The 16037-nt window shown below is 42.4% G+C and overlaps 1 protein-coding gene across 10 annotated transcripts in view; it reads left to right on the top strand.

Annotated features, from left to right (window-relative positions):
* ABCC5 (ATP binding cassette subfamily C member 5) overlaps positions 1 to 16037 on the top strand; it is an 89387-nt gene that overhangs the window by 23347 nt on the left and 50003 nt on the right. For 3 of the 10 annotated variants that reach the window (XM_040480906.1, XM_040480904.1, XM_040480905.1), the window contains exons 3-6: positions 9405 to 9562; positions 9754 to 9909; positions 10584 to 10731; positions 15644 to 15877. In XM_040480906.1, the coding sequence (XP_040336840.1) occupies positions 9405 to 9562; positions 9754 to 9909; positions 10584 to 10731; positions 15644 to 15877 (696 nt within the window). Of the gene's footprint in view, positions 1 to 9404; positions 9563 to 9753; positions 9910 to 10583; positions 10732 to 13216; positions 14876 to 15076; positions 15278 to 15643; positions 15878 to 16037 lie in introns of those variants that run through there. The other 7 variants (XM_040480911.1, XM_040480913.1, XM_040480912.1 and 4 more) reach the window with 7 other exon arrangements.

Here is a 16037-nt window from a genome sequence, read left to right as displayed (position 1 = left end):
GTTAAGTGTCCAACTCTTGATTTCCACTCAGGTCATGATCTCATGGTTTGTGGGATTGAGCCCTGAGTCAGGCTCTGCACTGATAACGTGGAACCTGCTTGGGATTTTCTCCCTCTCTCTGCCCCTCTCCTGCATGCGTTCTCTCTCTCTCTCAATAAGCAAACAAACGTTTAAAAAAAAAAAAAAAAGAGCAAAAGGAAGACTGATTTTTTTTTTTTTAATTTTTTTTTCAACGTTTATTTATTTTTGGGACAGAGAGAGACAGAGCATGAACGGGGGAGGAGCAGAGAGAGAGGAAGACACAGAATCGGAAACAGGCTCCAGGCTCTGAGCCATCAGCCCAGAGCCTGATGCGGGGCTCGAACTCCCGGACCGCGAGATCGTGACCTGGCTGAAGTCGGACGCTTAACCGACTGCGCCACCCAGGCGCCCCAGGAAGACTGATTTTTAAAAAATCAGTTCAATATTCAGATGATGTATGTTTGTGTTAACACTTCCCTCCTTCTTGTATGGGAGGTATATAGAGTTGTATCTTAAAATATAATTTATTTCTCAATTGATGACATTGCATTTAGAGGCTGAAAGAAGCTTTTGAACCAGTTTAGCAGACTGTTCTGAATTTCGACCTTTTGTGAATACTAGAAAGTAACCTGCATGAAGGCAGTGATTTAGAGATGTGGGGTCTGTCCACTCTTGCATCCCTAGCACCTAGAGCAGTATCTGGCACATAGTAGGTCCTTCAGTAAGTATTTATTGAATGAATAGATTAAAAAAATCATATATTTTTCAGTAAAAACTGGCTGTTCAAATATATCAGTTACCTTGTCATTTCTTTAGCTTTATTCCCCTTCCCCTTAATGTTAATTTCATTATGCAAACATTTTCCTTTTTACATTTAAACTCATCCATTTTGCCTTTGATAAGTTTCTGGCTTTGGGGGAAAACGGAGACTATGTTCCTCCCATAGCTCAACTAAGTAAGCAATTTAATTCTCTTTCTTCTATTTATTTCATCTTTTTAATGTAACTTTTTGGGTTAATCCCAGATGGATTAATGTGTGGTATATCTTTTAGATGTTGGAGTTGCCAATTTCCAATGTGGGGGGCATTCTCCACCCCACCCCCCACCCCACAACACCAAGAAATTCTTGGATACCAGCAGGATGTCTGAGAGTTCAACTCAATTCTGACTCTCTCCCGAGACAGCATCAGATTCTACCTGTTAAGGGCTCAGACCTATAAGACTGCCCTCCATCTCTCAACTTTAGACACTAGTCGCCAGCCCCAGGTTGTTTATCTTTACTTTTGACCCGACTGGCTATAGATTGAAGGTTCCACCAACTTCCTCGTTAAAGTTCTTTTAATTCACTAGAATAGCTCACAGAATTCAGGGAGACACTTACTTACATTTATCAGTTTATAAAAGACATGTTAAGAGATATGAATGGTTACACGAAGAGAAACACAGGGCGAGGTGTGGGGAAAGAGCATGGATCCCCAGGTGCACCAGTCTCCTGAAATCTCCATGTGTTCACCATCCTGGAAGCTCTCCAAACCCAGTCTTTTTGAGTTTTTACAGAGGTTTCATTACACAGTCATTATTGGCTAAGTTATTGGCCATTGGCTGATTCAGCCTGCAGTCCCCTGGTAGGGGGCAAGACTGGAAGTTCCAACACTTTAATCACGTGGTTGGTCCTCCCAGCATCCAGCCCCCAGCTTTGGATGAGGTCCAAAAGTCACTTTCATTAAGACAATAAAAGACACCTTCATCACTCTTGGCACTTAGGAAATGCTAAGGGGTTTTGGAGCTATGATCCAGTAACTATGGTTGAAGACCAAATATATACGAGAAATGTATTTTGGTTATATGTGAGTGACCAAATATACATTTCTTATAAATCACAGTATCACAATATGAAACCTGGATCTCAATGAATTCATCTTTAATCTGTTATTTGTTTTTCCCAACAACATTCACTGAATCATGTTTCTCTATCCTGTTATTTATGCTTTCATACAGCAAACACTTATAGTTTGAATATTTTAAGTCTTTTCTCTTGGTTCATTTCCATCTTTAATCCATTCAAACTTAGAATGTTGATAACTCACTTTACAGAATGTTAATGTGGTGGGATAAGTTTATTTTTATCTTTAAACAGACATACTCTTTTATTCCTGGCCTGTTTGGCCAGGTAAGCTTTTTAGGAAGGCTAGAGAGGAGAAGTTAGGCCTACAATCAAATAGTTGGAAGGATGAGACATCTGTGTGGTTACTGACAGGGTGGTGTAAAGATAATTTTATTTTGTTTCAGTATAAGTCTATAATGTGTCTGTGTTTAACATCTGTTCATCTTTGGTTTAAAAATAATGAGGAAGCACATTTTTTATTTTTGCAATTAAATATAATAGTTTTTTTGCATTCTAGTATTCTAATCATGTACTTGTGACTTTGACTTTGAAACTACCATTTGCTTATCATGAGGTTAGTTGAGAGAGCCAGAGTTAGAGAGTCATAGTTTATTTTAATCTGATACTCACCCTGGGGAAAGAGGAGAGCTGTTTATGAGGGTACATTTGAGGTCATCTTGTACAGTGATAGTTTATTTGCTTTTTTTGTTTGTTTGTTTGTTTGAAAGCATCATAGCATAGTGATTAAGAGCCTCAACTCTGGAGCCTGGACTCAAATCCCTGCTGCCACTCAACATCAAAGTGCCTCCCTTTCCTCAGCTATAAAATAGGAGAAATAATAGTACCTACTCATAGGGTTGTTATGAGGATTTAAATGAGTTAATACCTAAAAAGTATTTGAAACAATGCTTGGCACATAGGAATGCTGTGTTGACTTGTTATAAATTAACTTGCCCAGATATTCCTGTCATCTTCGAGTAAGTAAGCGGTTTGCCTTTACAGATAAATGCTAGTCATGAGATCTGGCTATAAACAAGGACAATTACTCTAGCTTCTTCTATTTCTTGCTAAAGTCCCAGGGTAGGTGGGATAGAGGCAGCTTTAGGTCAACAAAATAAAACTGAAATTACTAAAGCTAATAGTAGTGGGGGAAGAAGGTTCATCAAGAGGATGCAAGTGCCAGTTGACCTGTGAACTGGACCCTTACAATTGGAAGCTCCTCACTCCCTCCCCCATCCTTGGAATGTGGCTTCCACTTGCCTTCCCCTCTCCCAGAAGCTTCCTGAGGAACACAGCCTTGAGATAATAATGTGTTGTTGAGACCATCTGGACTGTATACATGACTGAACCTGGTTAGGGCTTCTATATAAACTTTTAAGACTCTGGCAGGTGGGTGTGGAGATGTACTCATCTTGTCACTCAAGAAAAGTCTCATATGTAAATTCCCTTGCTTATCAAACCTGCCACCTACCAATCTGAGGTGGTTTGCCTCTTTCCTTGGTCTCTCCTTGCCCTGCATGTATGGGGGCCAGTTTACAAACCAACTGTTGGCAAGCCAGTCAGGAGACCAAAGACATGGCCTTGGGAAAGAGGCATCCTCCTTGGGGGAAATCCCTGGTTGGCTATCTACATTGATGTGGGGAGTGGTGGCCTGTATGTTAGATGCTTGTGGACCACCATGTGAGTACTAGGACACCCTGAAAATGCCAGCAGGTCTGATACACATTTGAGAAACTACACATAGCACACTGTGCTCACTCTGCCCAGTGAGCATTCATTGTGAGCTGGCCTCTAGTCTGGGCAGCTCTGCTGGCCACTGATGCCCAACTAACTAGAGGCTGAAGCTTGGATCAGAAAGTTGGGTAAGGGCTGAAGTTAGAGAAGGACATGCAGTTGTCCACTATTCAGTTTTGGGACTGGCAGAGTAGGTGGGAGAGCAGGATAATAAGTTGGAGACCTTAGTCTCCATTTTGCCATTTTGCAAAGCTAGGAGGGTGTGGGCTTCTGTAGATTGAGGTCTGAGCACTTGTGACAAAGCCTGATTAGGACTCTAAGAGGTGGCTTAGTCGGTAGAGCATCTTACTCTTGATCCCAGGGTCCTCTTGATCCCAGAGTCTTGAGTTCAAGGCCCATGTTGGGCATGGAGCCTTCTTTAAAAAAAAAAAAAAAAAAAAAAAAATGGATCTAAGAGTTGTAATTGCTGGAAAGTGAAGAGAATGAAGGGGAGAATATTATGGTGATTGGCAGTGAAATAGACAAAATGCCCAAAGCTGTCCAACCCTTAATACAGAGGAAAGTTCCAAATAGCAATTACTCAAAAAACTCCTAAGAGAAAACTTGAACTCTCTCTGCCCCTTAACGTTGTAAATTTTATCATGTCTTTGAAATGTAAACACCCCAGGAGATAACCAAAACACTGCCCACAGAGAGTGAATTTAAAAATAGGGAAAAAGAGGGGCGCCTGGGTGGCTCAGTCTTTTGAGTGTCTGACTTCGGCTCAGGTCGTGATCTCATGGATCATGGGTTTGAGCCCAATGTCAGGCTCTGTGCTGACAGCTCAGAGGCTGGAACCTGCTTTCAGGTTCTGTGTCTCCCTCTCTCCCTGCCCCTCTCCTGCTTGCGATCTGCCTCTTTCTCTCTCTCTCTCTCTCAAAAATAAAAAAACATTAAAAAAAATTTTTTTTAAATAGGGAAAAGGAGGCTTTTCAAAATACCGACTGCTATAGAAGCTCCCTTGCCTCAGAAAGCTTTGGCCATGGAGCGCCTGATGGCTCAGTCGATTAAGCATCCGATCTCGGGTCAGGTCATGATCTCGCGGTTCATGAGTTTGAGCTCCACACTGGGCTCTGCTGACAGCGTGGAGCCCACTTCGGATCCTCTGTACCCTTCTCTCTCTGCCCCTCCCCAGCTTGTGCTCATGCGTACTCTCTCTCTCTCTCTCTCTTTCTCTCTCTCAAAAATAAATAAACATTAAAAAAAAGAAGAAGAAAAAAAAACTTTGGCCGTGTGAGAAATACCTGATTCACAGCTAGAGTTTTGGAATGAAAGCTACAGGGTCTCTGTGTCTGCATGTTATGTAGGTGTATGGACATATATTACATATGTGGTGTTTTTCTACCTCCAGAGGGCATTGCCAAAATTACTATGTAAAAGAGTTCTATTTAATTGGCTTAATGAAAAATGAATTTAAATATCAATAATATACTTCTGTAAAACTGAAAAAATTTTATTTCATCTGCTAAAAGGACAAAGTTTTCTTGAACTATTGGTCTGTTCTAGATGAGACTGTGAAAGGTTTTTCTTTACCTTTTAAGTAATCTGCCTAGAAAACAAAGATTCTATGGTTTATGAAAATAATTTATTGCACCTTATGTTACCTTTATTTTAGAAAACTGAGTCTTCTCTATTAAAAGAGGTACGTTTTTTACAACTCTGTAGCTTTCTGTATTAGCTTTTGAAGTCTTTAACTGTCACTTTGGCAAAATGGGTAACTAAGTATTGTTTCATGGTGGCTGTAATCTAATCAAGTGTTTTAAGCCTTTTGATATTTTTGACAAACTTCCCCCAAATCAAATTCTTCTTTTTAATTGTTTTTTTTTTTTAATGTTTATTTGTTTTTGAGAGATAGAGAGAGACAGAGTACAAGCAGGAGAGGGGCAGAGAGAGCAGGAGGCACAGAGTCTGATGTGGGGTTCAAACCCATGAACCGTGAGACCATGACCTGAGCCGAAGTTGGATGCTTAACTGAGTGAGCCACCCAGGTGCCCCACCCCAAATCTAATTCTAATAAAGTCTTGTTCACTTTGAACTAACTTTGGGATTTTTCAGAGGGTCCCTAGAAACATCTCAAAAGATGTATTCTCTGTACTTGTGAAAGGAAGACATTGAACTAATTAGGCTTAATTTGTTTGTTAAATTTCATGGGAAGCATTGTCAAATAAGAAGTGATGCTCAACTTTCTTTATGTTGTTCCAGAAATTGTACACAATTCCTAAAAATCTGATATGTCCTGGTTCAGTCATAATTCTAATTATTATTTTAAAAAGGATGTCACAGAAATAATAAAATTTCTTCCCCCAAGTTTTCACTTTTTCTTCTTTTCTAATACATGATAAAAAAATTTTTTTTAGATTTTTTATTACATTTATTTATTTTTGAGAGACAGAGAGACAGAGCACAAGTGGGGAGGGGCAGAAAGAGAAGGAGACAGAATCTGAAGGAGGCTCCAGGCTCTGAGCTGTCAGCACAGAGCCCAAAGTGGGGCTCAAACTCACAAACTCTGAGATCATGACCTGAGCTGAAGTCGGACACTCAACCGACTGAGCCACCCAGGCACCCCCCAAAAAATTTGTTTAATGTTTATTTAGTTTTGAGAGAGAGACAGACAGACAGGGTCCGAGCAAGGAGGAACAGAGAGAAAGGGACACACAGAATCTGAAGCAGGCTCCAGGCTCCATGCTGTCAGCACAGAGCCTGATGCGCGGCTGAGACTCACAAGCCGCGAGATTGTGACCTGAGCCGAAGTCAAATGCCTAACAGACTGAGCCACCCAGGCGCCCCTCTAATGTATGATTTTTTTTTTTAATTTCTTTTTTCAACGTTTATTTATTTTTGGGACAGAGAGAGACACAGCATGAACGGGGGAGGGGCAGAGAGAGAGGGAGACACAGAATCGGAAACAGGCTCCAGGCTCTGAGCCATCAGCCCAGAGCCCGACGCGGGGCTGGAACTCACAACCGCGAGATCGTGACCTGGCTGAAGTCGGACGCTTAACCGACTGCGCCACCCAGGCGCCCCTGATTTTAAAACATTCACAGTTTTACTCCAAGTTCTGCTATAGCCCCATCCCACAAATTTGGAAGTGCTATAATTTCTTAGCGTTTTGTTCAGAATATTTACTAATTTCCATTTTATATATTTAACTCATATTATTTAGAAGTGTGTTGGGGTGCCTGGGTGGTTCAGTTGGTTAAGTGTCCAACTCTTGGTTTCGGCTTAGGTCATGATCTCACAATTTGTGGGTTCAAGCCCTGCATCGGTTGCCATGCTGACAGTGTGGAGCCTGCTTGGGATTCTTTCCCTCTCTCTCTGCCTCTCTTCTGCTTGCTCTCTGTCTCTCTTTCCAGCTCTCTCTCTCTCTCTCTCAAAATAAATAAATAAACATTAAAAAAAAAGAAGTGTGTTGCATGATTTCTAAATATTTGGAGATTCTCTTGTGTTCTTTGTTACTGAATTTGAACTGAATTCCAAAGTGGTCAATGTATATACACCATGTGATGTCAGTCTTTTGAAATTTGTTGAGGTTTGCTTTAGGGCCCAGCATGTAGTCCGTTTTGGCAAATATCCAGTGTGCACTTGAAGTGGTATTATTTTAGTTTTTATCTTCTTCTGAAGCTTTGGATATCCAACTAAGGCTGGTCCTCACAACATTCTATACCTATTCTGTACGTATTCCCAGTTTCTACTTCCTTATAGTAGGTGTGTTTGTATTTTTAGTATATCTTTCTCCTTTCTCAACCCAATGGCTTTCTTCTTGTTGTGGTTATAGGCAGCCTAAAAGTTAAAAAAAAAAAAACAAAAAACCAAAAAACATACCTTTGTTGTACTTAGTTTGTTATTAGGTTCCATAGTCCCTAACCACAAAATAAGTGTTCACCTAATACCTAAATACTTTATAAAAGAGTTAATTCTGTGGCGCGTGGGTGGCTCAATCGGTTAGGCATCTGACTTCGGCTCAGGTCATGATCTCATGTTCTGTGAGTTCGAGCTCCTCATCGGGCTCTGTGCTTACAGCTCAGAGCCTGGAGCCTACTTGGGATTCTGTGTCTCCCTCTCTCTCTGCCTCTCCCCCATTCACGCTCTGCCTTTCTCATTCTTAAAAAATAAATAAACATTAAAAAAAATTTTTTTTAAGTTAATTCGTTTCTTGCTATTGATTCATTTATCATGTTAATGTTGTTATGTTCTTGAAACTGGTCTACCTTGCCTTTATCAAAAGGGAAAAAATGTGTTTCCCAGTTGGGAAGGCTGTGTACTTTCCCAATACTAAGCAGTACCTTATCTTATCTGAAGATGCATAACTGTGTTGTGAACTAAAGCTATTGTATTTGAGGAGAGAGCCACCTAGGCATCCAGGTAACTTCCATGCATGAATTCATTTCCGCCAACATTTGAGTGGCCTCTGTTCTGTGTGGAAAAGAAGTGGTGCATAAAAACGGAGACTCTGCTTTGTGTAAGATGGTGTGTTAGGTGCTGCGCTACTTAACTTTTCTTGATTTGGGGATCTATTCTTTCTTGCTGTTTCATAACCATTGCTGGAAATATTTGTGACAGTGTGAGAAAAGGATGATGTGCTTATAATCCATATCTGAGGAAAATAACACCTCTTCTGCAACAGGAACGTGTCAACTTTTAATTACTTTTAGACTAGACAAGGATACAGGTGTTCAAATTCTTGGCCCACCGTCTTCTGCCTCAGTCAGACTTTGAATTACATGCATTCCTGTTAATGTGATTAAGTGGTATTTATAAAAGCTTTGTGGTAAATATGGTTGGTTAACTTTGTATTTCAACCCATGGGACCCTCAGCTTCATGCTGCAGATATCTGGGTATTGGAGCTCTTAGCTGTGCAGCCAGGTGAGAGCCCCTATTCTGCTCTCCCTGCTGCTGATAAAGGAGAAAGGGGGGAGACACGTGTACATACTGGCTTTTCTGTGTGACAAGGGCTGTTTAATTGGGGATGATTGTGAAGTTCTTGTCATAGAAAATGGGCGACAGAATTTACAGTTAGTGGTGAAATAACTGACTCTTAGTCCACATTGGAAAATGAAAGATAAAACATTTTGGTGATAAAAATATAAGTTTTAGGGGCGCCTGGATGGCTCAGTCAGTTACGCATCCGACTCTTGGTTTTGGCTCAGGTCATGATCCCCGAGATCGAGCCCGGCATCAGACTCTGCACCGGGCATGGAGCCTGATTGGGATCTCTCTCTCCCTCTCTCTCTCTGCTCCTCTCCCCTGCTCATGCTCTCTCTCTCAAAAATAAATACAATACATTTTAAAATATATATATAAATTTTAGAATATATAGCACAAAGAGTGAATCTTAATGTAAATGGTGGATTTTAGTCAATAGTAACATATCAGTATTGGTTCATCAATTTTAATAAATGTACCACCCTAATGGAAGGATGTTACTAGTGGAGGAAACAGATGGGGAAGAGGTGGGGAGATGAGGAGGTATGTGGGAACTCTCTGTACGTTTTGCTCAATTTTTCTGAACCTAAAAGTGCTCAAGAGTTTGGAAGTTCTATGTAACTGGTTTAATGTTCCTCAGCAAGTTCTTATCATACAAGTTAGTTTTAACCCCGAGTCTTGGGATTTCTCAGGTAAGACGAATCTGGTTTGCAGTTTGAGCTACTATGTCAGGTAGATTTGCCCCTCTGGTTTTGTAATGTTCATTAACTGTGCCCCTGCCTTCTCTATCTGTTAAAACAGTTGGAATGCCAAGATGCCTTGGAAACAGCAGCCCGAGCTGAGGGTCTTTCCCTGGATGCCTCCATGCATTCTCAGCTCAGAATCCTGGATGAGGAACATCCCAAGGGAAAGTACCATCACAGCTTAAGTGTTCTGAAGCCCATCCGGACCACTTCCAAGTAAGAGGCTCTGCCAGTTAATGACTTGTCTGTGAAGCACCAAAAGCATTTTTGAAAATTCGGGCTAAGATCAGACCATTTGGGAAGACCCATTTATAGTCAGGAACCGTTTGCTAAACAGCGTATTATAAATGCTGGCTAGCCTGTCTGTGTGCACTGACAATTTTGTGCTTTGGGTTTTCTCTCCTTAGACACCAGCACCCAGTGGACAATGCTGGGCTCTTCTCCTGCATGACTTTTTCTTGGCTTTCTCCTCTGGCCCGTGTGGCCCACAGGAAGGGAGAGCTCTCAATGGAGGACGTGTGGTCTTTGTCCAAACACGAGTCTTCCGATGTGAACTGCAGAAGGTAGGCGTCTCTGGTCCACCCTGGTCTCCCACATACTGGGTGCGTAGGGCCTGAGCTAGGAGGGTGGGTCCGGCAGTGTGACGCCCTCAGCTCTGTGTTCATTTAGGATCTGAGCTGTCCTCTGGAGGGAGGGTAGCCTGGGGATGACTTTCTCTTTGCTCTTCTGCTTTATCTCCTATTTCACCTTTAATCCTGTTTTAACCACGGGCTTTCTCTCTCTCTCTCAGCCCCGCTTCTCTTCCTGAGTCGACAGGGAAATTATGTTGCTGCCTTGTGACAGAATACATTTTTGTGGTAGCTGATTATCATGATTAAAATCTAGCTTACAACTTTACATTTGACTACAGGACTCTTCAGAAAGGGTTGGGGACCCTTGAGGAAGGAGCTCTTAGCCATGAGCAAATTCTGTTCAGGGATAATTTTTCTGGGGGGAAGGAAGGACTTTTGTTCTCATTATTTTCTATGTCATGAGGGACTCCCTATACAGGGTAAATATGTAGTTACCCAGGAAGGGTATTTTTTTCCCAGAAGGTGAAGTCCGTGTACACAGTTTAAAGGAGAGGCTCGTGTGAGTGGTGTCAAAGCCTGGAGGCAAAAAGCAATGGCAGGAGGGAATCTAGGGAGTGTCTGTTCACCTGGGGAGATGTGTAACGAGGACATGTGCCCTTGTTAAGACTAGAGAGACTGTGGCAAGAAGAGCTGAATGAAGTTGGGCCAGACGCCGCTTCCCTCCGAAGGGTTGTATGGATCTTCTGCCGCACCAGGCTCATCCTCTCCATCGTGTGCCTGATGATCACACAGCTGGCTGGCTTCAGTGGACCAGTAAGTTCTAACCATCCTTTCTGACAGTCTCCAGGGGCCCGGCCATGGCCAGCTCTAACACTCTTGTTCTGTTGCAGGGGTTGTGCTCACCTTTGGGCTAGTTAGCAGCCTTAGAGTTGCCTCTAGGTCTGTTGAAAGGGAACAATCGATTCTGGAGTGAATGGTGGCTTGTCAGCAGCTGGAAGGATGAGGGGCCATGTTGCCAGAGGAGAGCTGGACCTGGCTTGCTTTCCTGGGGCGGGTGAAAATGAATGATTCCAGCCCTGTGCAGGACTGTGCTTCTTGGCTGCGTGTCTACATGAAATGACAGTCTTGGTTTGGGGAGATGGTGTCTCACGGTGCTGTGAGTGGGCGAGAGCGGCGTTGTGTGGCGTAGGTTGCTGAGCCAGTGCTGGAGTCACACCGAATGCCTGGAGGCAGGGTTGTCACGTGTTTGGCGGTTCCGTGGCAAATGAGCCCGAAGAAACTAGAGGAGCGTTGAGGTTTTTAGAGTCTGACCTGGAGTCTGCTGAGTTCTGGTGTATGGTGTGAACTGTGCTGTAGGTGTCGGGGTGGTAGCCATGGTTTTTTCCTAGTGTGTACTGAAGCAGGGTAGGTAAGAGAGTGATGTTCACGCTGTTCTCTGGACACCTGTTTCTTACACCTGCTGTGCTTCCTTACACTTGAGACTTTGATTAAATCTATTCTCTGCATATTTGCCTTGAGGCATCGGAGCAGTAGTGCTACTTATACTGTGCATTTTCCGTGTGTGGGTAAGCTGGAGGTTCATGGTTTTGGTAAGTATATGCCTAAGATGCATGGTGATTAGGTAAAACTAATTTGCAGTTTTTCTGTGTTTTTTTTTTTTGTCATTATTGTTGTTTGTTTGTTTTTTGGTTTTTGGTTTTTTTTTTAATGTTTGATGCCTTTTTAAAAGTTCTGATCTCTTTTCTGAAGCAGAGAACACTACTTTCCTGGTATTAGGTTTCTATATTAATTGACCAACTAACACACTTTTGTATAAGTTTTAAGTAAGAGAGACCATGTACCTGACTATTATGTTATTGACCAAAATGGCAAACATGTTCATAGGACCAGCTTCCCCCAAGAAGAGCTTCTGTCATTGTTTCACTACAGGGCTGGTGGCTGCTCTGGATCTTCTGTGGAATTCCTTGAGCTGGATAGCACAGTATACAGGCTTTCATGATTCCATTTGGCCAGTGCAAGAAGTTCATTGGCTCCCCCCCATACAAAAAAAAAAAAAAAAAAGAAAAAAAGAAAGAAAGAAAAAAGGAAAGAAAAGAAAGGAAGAAAGGGAAGAAATTCCATAGATTACTGCAATTTTAAGTTTTTATTTGGGGAAAAAAAAGCTACCTATGCATGTTCAGTTTGGGGCCTACAGTCACTCCCTTGAGCATCTGCATATTCCTTAATCTCTCTTTTAAGGCACTGCGTACTGGATTGCTAACTCTAGTAAACTCTTCTAGATGCCAGGGAACACTGAGAGCCTTCCTTTAATAGGAAAACTGCTGCACGCTTTTCCTTCTCTCTACCCCTCTTGGGGAAGAGCAACTTAAGGCCTGTGTTATTTCATGTGATTCCATCCTAGAACAATTGAGAAAGCAGTGGTCCCACCCGTAGTCTATCTAAATGATAAAAAGATTTAAAACTATAAGCAAAGCAAACTTTTTTTTTTTTTTTTTTTTTTTTTTGGAGCTCCAGTTCTTATAAAATTTTTTTTTAATTGGAAATTGAAGAATCAGGCTGGTTTTGAAATTAGTACTAGCAATGAGCATACCTTCTGTTCTGTGGATTTAAATCCTTTCGAAGAACATCCATTTTAGATTTTTGGACATTTTCTAATGTGGCACGACTTTCAAACTGGCTCAGTCTGTTCTTCTAGAAATCTACGTAAGAACCGACTCCCCAAATATGGGGATATTTCTGATCTCCTCTCAGGCCTCACTGAACCTTGGTAGCCACATGCAGAATATATGAAACAATGAAGTTAATGTGTGTGTATGTTTTTTAACTGGCTGGACGTTTGTACATCGAGATGATCCAAGGTTTCAGTGATGCCGGTGGACCAGAGCTCTGTGCAGAGTGTCCAAAGGTCACAGTAGTGTTAACGGAGTAGCAGAACGTATATGGGTATGGTCCTGACCTAACATGAGTGGCCAGACTTGCTAAGGTCTTGCTAAAGTTGTGACCTCCTTGGATTCAAACAATTTAAAAAGACCAGGCCTGACCTATGATTTTTTTGTGTAAAGAATTAGCATCCACCCTGTAGATCTGCAAGAGAAGACTACCTCCTGCAGCACTACATCTCGGTGAATGCTAACTCTGCTCCAGGGCCTTTTGGGGAAAGGGCAGTGAATAGCCTCTAGAGAGGTAAGTTTCCCACCCTCCCCACCTCTCCCCAGCTGCAGCTTGCTTGGTGCTGTCAGGATCTGGATTTGGGGGGAGTCTCTCTGTAGTGGAACCAGTGACAGAAGCTGTTCTTTAGAATTTTCAGGATGGCTGTATTCTGCGGTCAGAATGAGAGAGTCAAGCTGGGCAGAATCTCTCGCCAAGAGTTCAGGTAAGGTAATGTTTATTCACTGGGAATGCTTTCCACAGCCAGACAGCTATTCTGACAATCTCGAGTTTTCCTCCCAGTTTGTTTGCATTTAAATGATAAGTTTGTAACTTTTTAAAACTAAATTTTGGTTGGATTTTTCATGAAAAACCTTTTTTTCTTTATCCCATGCAAAATGGTTTGAAATGTAATTGTTTTTTTTTTTAACCCTGTGTGTTGGAAATTCTTTAATCTGCTGTTTCCTCTTTCCCCCCACCCTCTGAAAGTTTTACATAATGTAAGCCTTCATTATGTCTTTGACTTTCCCCCGGCTCCTCACCTCCGGGAGGTACTAATGCTATTGCCCGGTGCTGAAAGATGGCACTGTAAAGGTATGGGAAGGAAGGAACCCCAAACTACAACCTGCTGTCCTTTCACGCCTTCCTTTGGAGACTGTTCCATCAGTGCCGAGGTGTGTGAGAAAATGCTTTACTGCATCGCCATCTTACTGAGTTGCTTCACGTGAGGAAAAATGGGGTTTTGACCCTGCCACTCAGTGACTCAGTTCCACATTTTGGATTGCATACTGGAAAAGAAGCCAATCTTCTTGCTAGTAAACCAACAACCCAGCTGTATGCAGTGGTGACCCAAACAATGGATATAAACCTAAAAATCTGAGGGAGGGGAGAGGTGGAATACAATAGTGCTTGGAATCTGAAATCTCATTTATTTGATCAGGTTATTTGCCGACACTTGACAGAAATCTGATTGGTGGGGATCTCTTAGGATCTAGTGGACATCTGGTATTAATTTCCTTTCAGGAAAAATGAGAAATGCCAGTTAACCAGAGAGCGTCTGGGTTCTGGAATTCAGTATTAGCCGCCTCAGGACAATTGTGTCTGGCCTCCATTTTTGTCTGTCATTCAGAGCTGGCTTCCATCTACAGTACCTTTTGCTATAAGGATCCGGGGTAGTTGGGTGGATGGGTTTCTCATTAATTTTTTTTTTCTTCCTTCAGGGTGGGGGATTGGTTTGGCTTTCTTTTGTCGTGGCTTGTTTTCTTTCATTTTTGGCAAGATCGATTTTAGCTGCAAGGACTTGAAAAGACTCTGAAGGATCCCACCAGTTTTTCCTTGAGGCCTAGATTTTTGTATTCTGTCCTGAACAGAAGTCATTCATCACAGCCTGCTGAACCAATAGCGCCAGTGATTTTAAGCAGAGTTACCTCTTTGGGGAGTTTTTAGTTTTTTGTTTTTTTGTTTTTTAATTCTCTTTCCTTAGCAGCAAGGTCTTATTCCTGGAGAATCTCCTCCACTGCAGCTTCCCTGCAGCTTCAGGAGCCTTAATCGATTAAGTGCTGTCAGCTTGATGTACTACTCCGGACTCTGGAAACAGATATCGGTTCTATTCTGTATTTCCACTGTGTGTAGCTAAAACAACAGTCGGAGGCCTGATGACCTGTTAGACGGCTAGCCTTGTATAACTCGACTCTGTATGTTCCCATGTATGTTACCGCAATGCTCCTCCTGTTGTACAGTGTCTGTGAGATACTCTTTGAAGATGGTACTTTTTTTTTTTTCATTTTCAATAAAAGTACATTACCTCCCACTTCCTGGTATTTAATCCTGTTGCTGAATGTGCCTTGTGTGAGTGTGTGCTCCGGCGTTGCAGGACCTCAGAGCTGGAGGTGGCACTCGGTGGTTCTTGGGGGCTGGCTGCCTTCCCTCACTGCAGGTGGTGTTAGACATATACTACCTGAGGTAACATGTTTTTGTTTTTGGGAGGGAGTGGGGAGTGGGGAGGGTCCGTGGGAGGGTTTCTGGATTTTGGATAGTCTGCTTTGTTTGCTGTCTTCTGTACTATTAAACTGCCGATGTTTATTTTCAGGAATGTTTTGCAAATGCACTTCTCACTCTTCCCCAGTCCAACTGTAGGTACACTGTTCCTTTTTATCAAATAAGCACGTTTGAAACGATCCAAAAAAAAAAAAAAAAAGGTCTTAATTTCATTTAAAGAAATGTATCAGTGTGTGGAGATACTGGAGTAAGGTCAAATAGATACTTTTTAATGACCGTGTGTTTAGAATTAATTTCAGCTCATGGACAGGTTTATGTTACATTAGAAAGAGTAACGGTTTTGGTGGTGTCCTGAAGGAAGAAAATTTCAGATTAGACATACCTCCTGCGAAATGCCCTGAGTAAATACCCGCAGGCCACGTAGTCCGTAAGATTTGGTCCTTCAAGGTCTTTCTCTGCTTATGTACGTACGTACCACTGCACAGTGGAGCTGCTTCCTCTTTCTAACTTAACATAAAACTGTGGCGTGATGTGTGGGTGCTGTGGAGATGTTGACAGTGGGGTGTGTTTCTCCCTGTAGGCCTTCGTGGTGAAACACCTCTTGGAATACACCCAGGTCACAGACTCTAACCTCCGGTACAGCTTGCTCTTAGTCCTGGGCCTCCTCCTGACGGAAGTCGTGCGCTCCTGGTCACTTGCACTGACTTGGGCATTGAATTACCGAACTGGCGTCCGCTTGCGAGGGGCCATCCTAACCATGGCATTTAAGAAGATCCTTAAATTAAAGAACATTAAAGAGAAGTCCGTGGGGGAGGTGAGTACAGGGTGTTTGCTTCAGGGCAGAGGGAAAGCTGCCAGCTTGAGCTCTTTCTTTCCGTTGGATCTCTGCTTTGTCCTGCCTCTTCCTCCTGAGAAGAGTGGCTGAGTGGCCAGCATCCTCGCGGGGTCCTCTCACTGCTCTCTATGTCTCGTAG

Source organism: Herpailurus yagouaroundi, unplaced genomic scaffold (genome assembly GCF_014898765.1).
Source record: "Herpailurus yagouaroundi ecotype Mexico unplaced genomic scaffold, PumYag 159, whole genome shotgun sequence".
NCBI lineage: Eukaryota > Metazoa > Chordata > Mammalia > Carnivora > Felidae > Herpailurus > Herpailurus yagouaroundi.
This window is presented reverse-complemented; position numbering and strand designations above follow the sequence as displayed.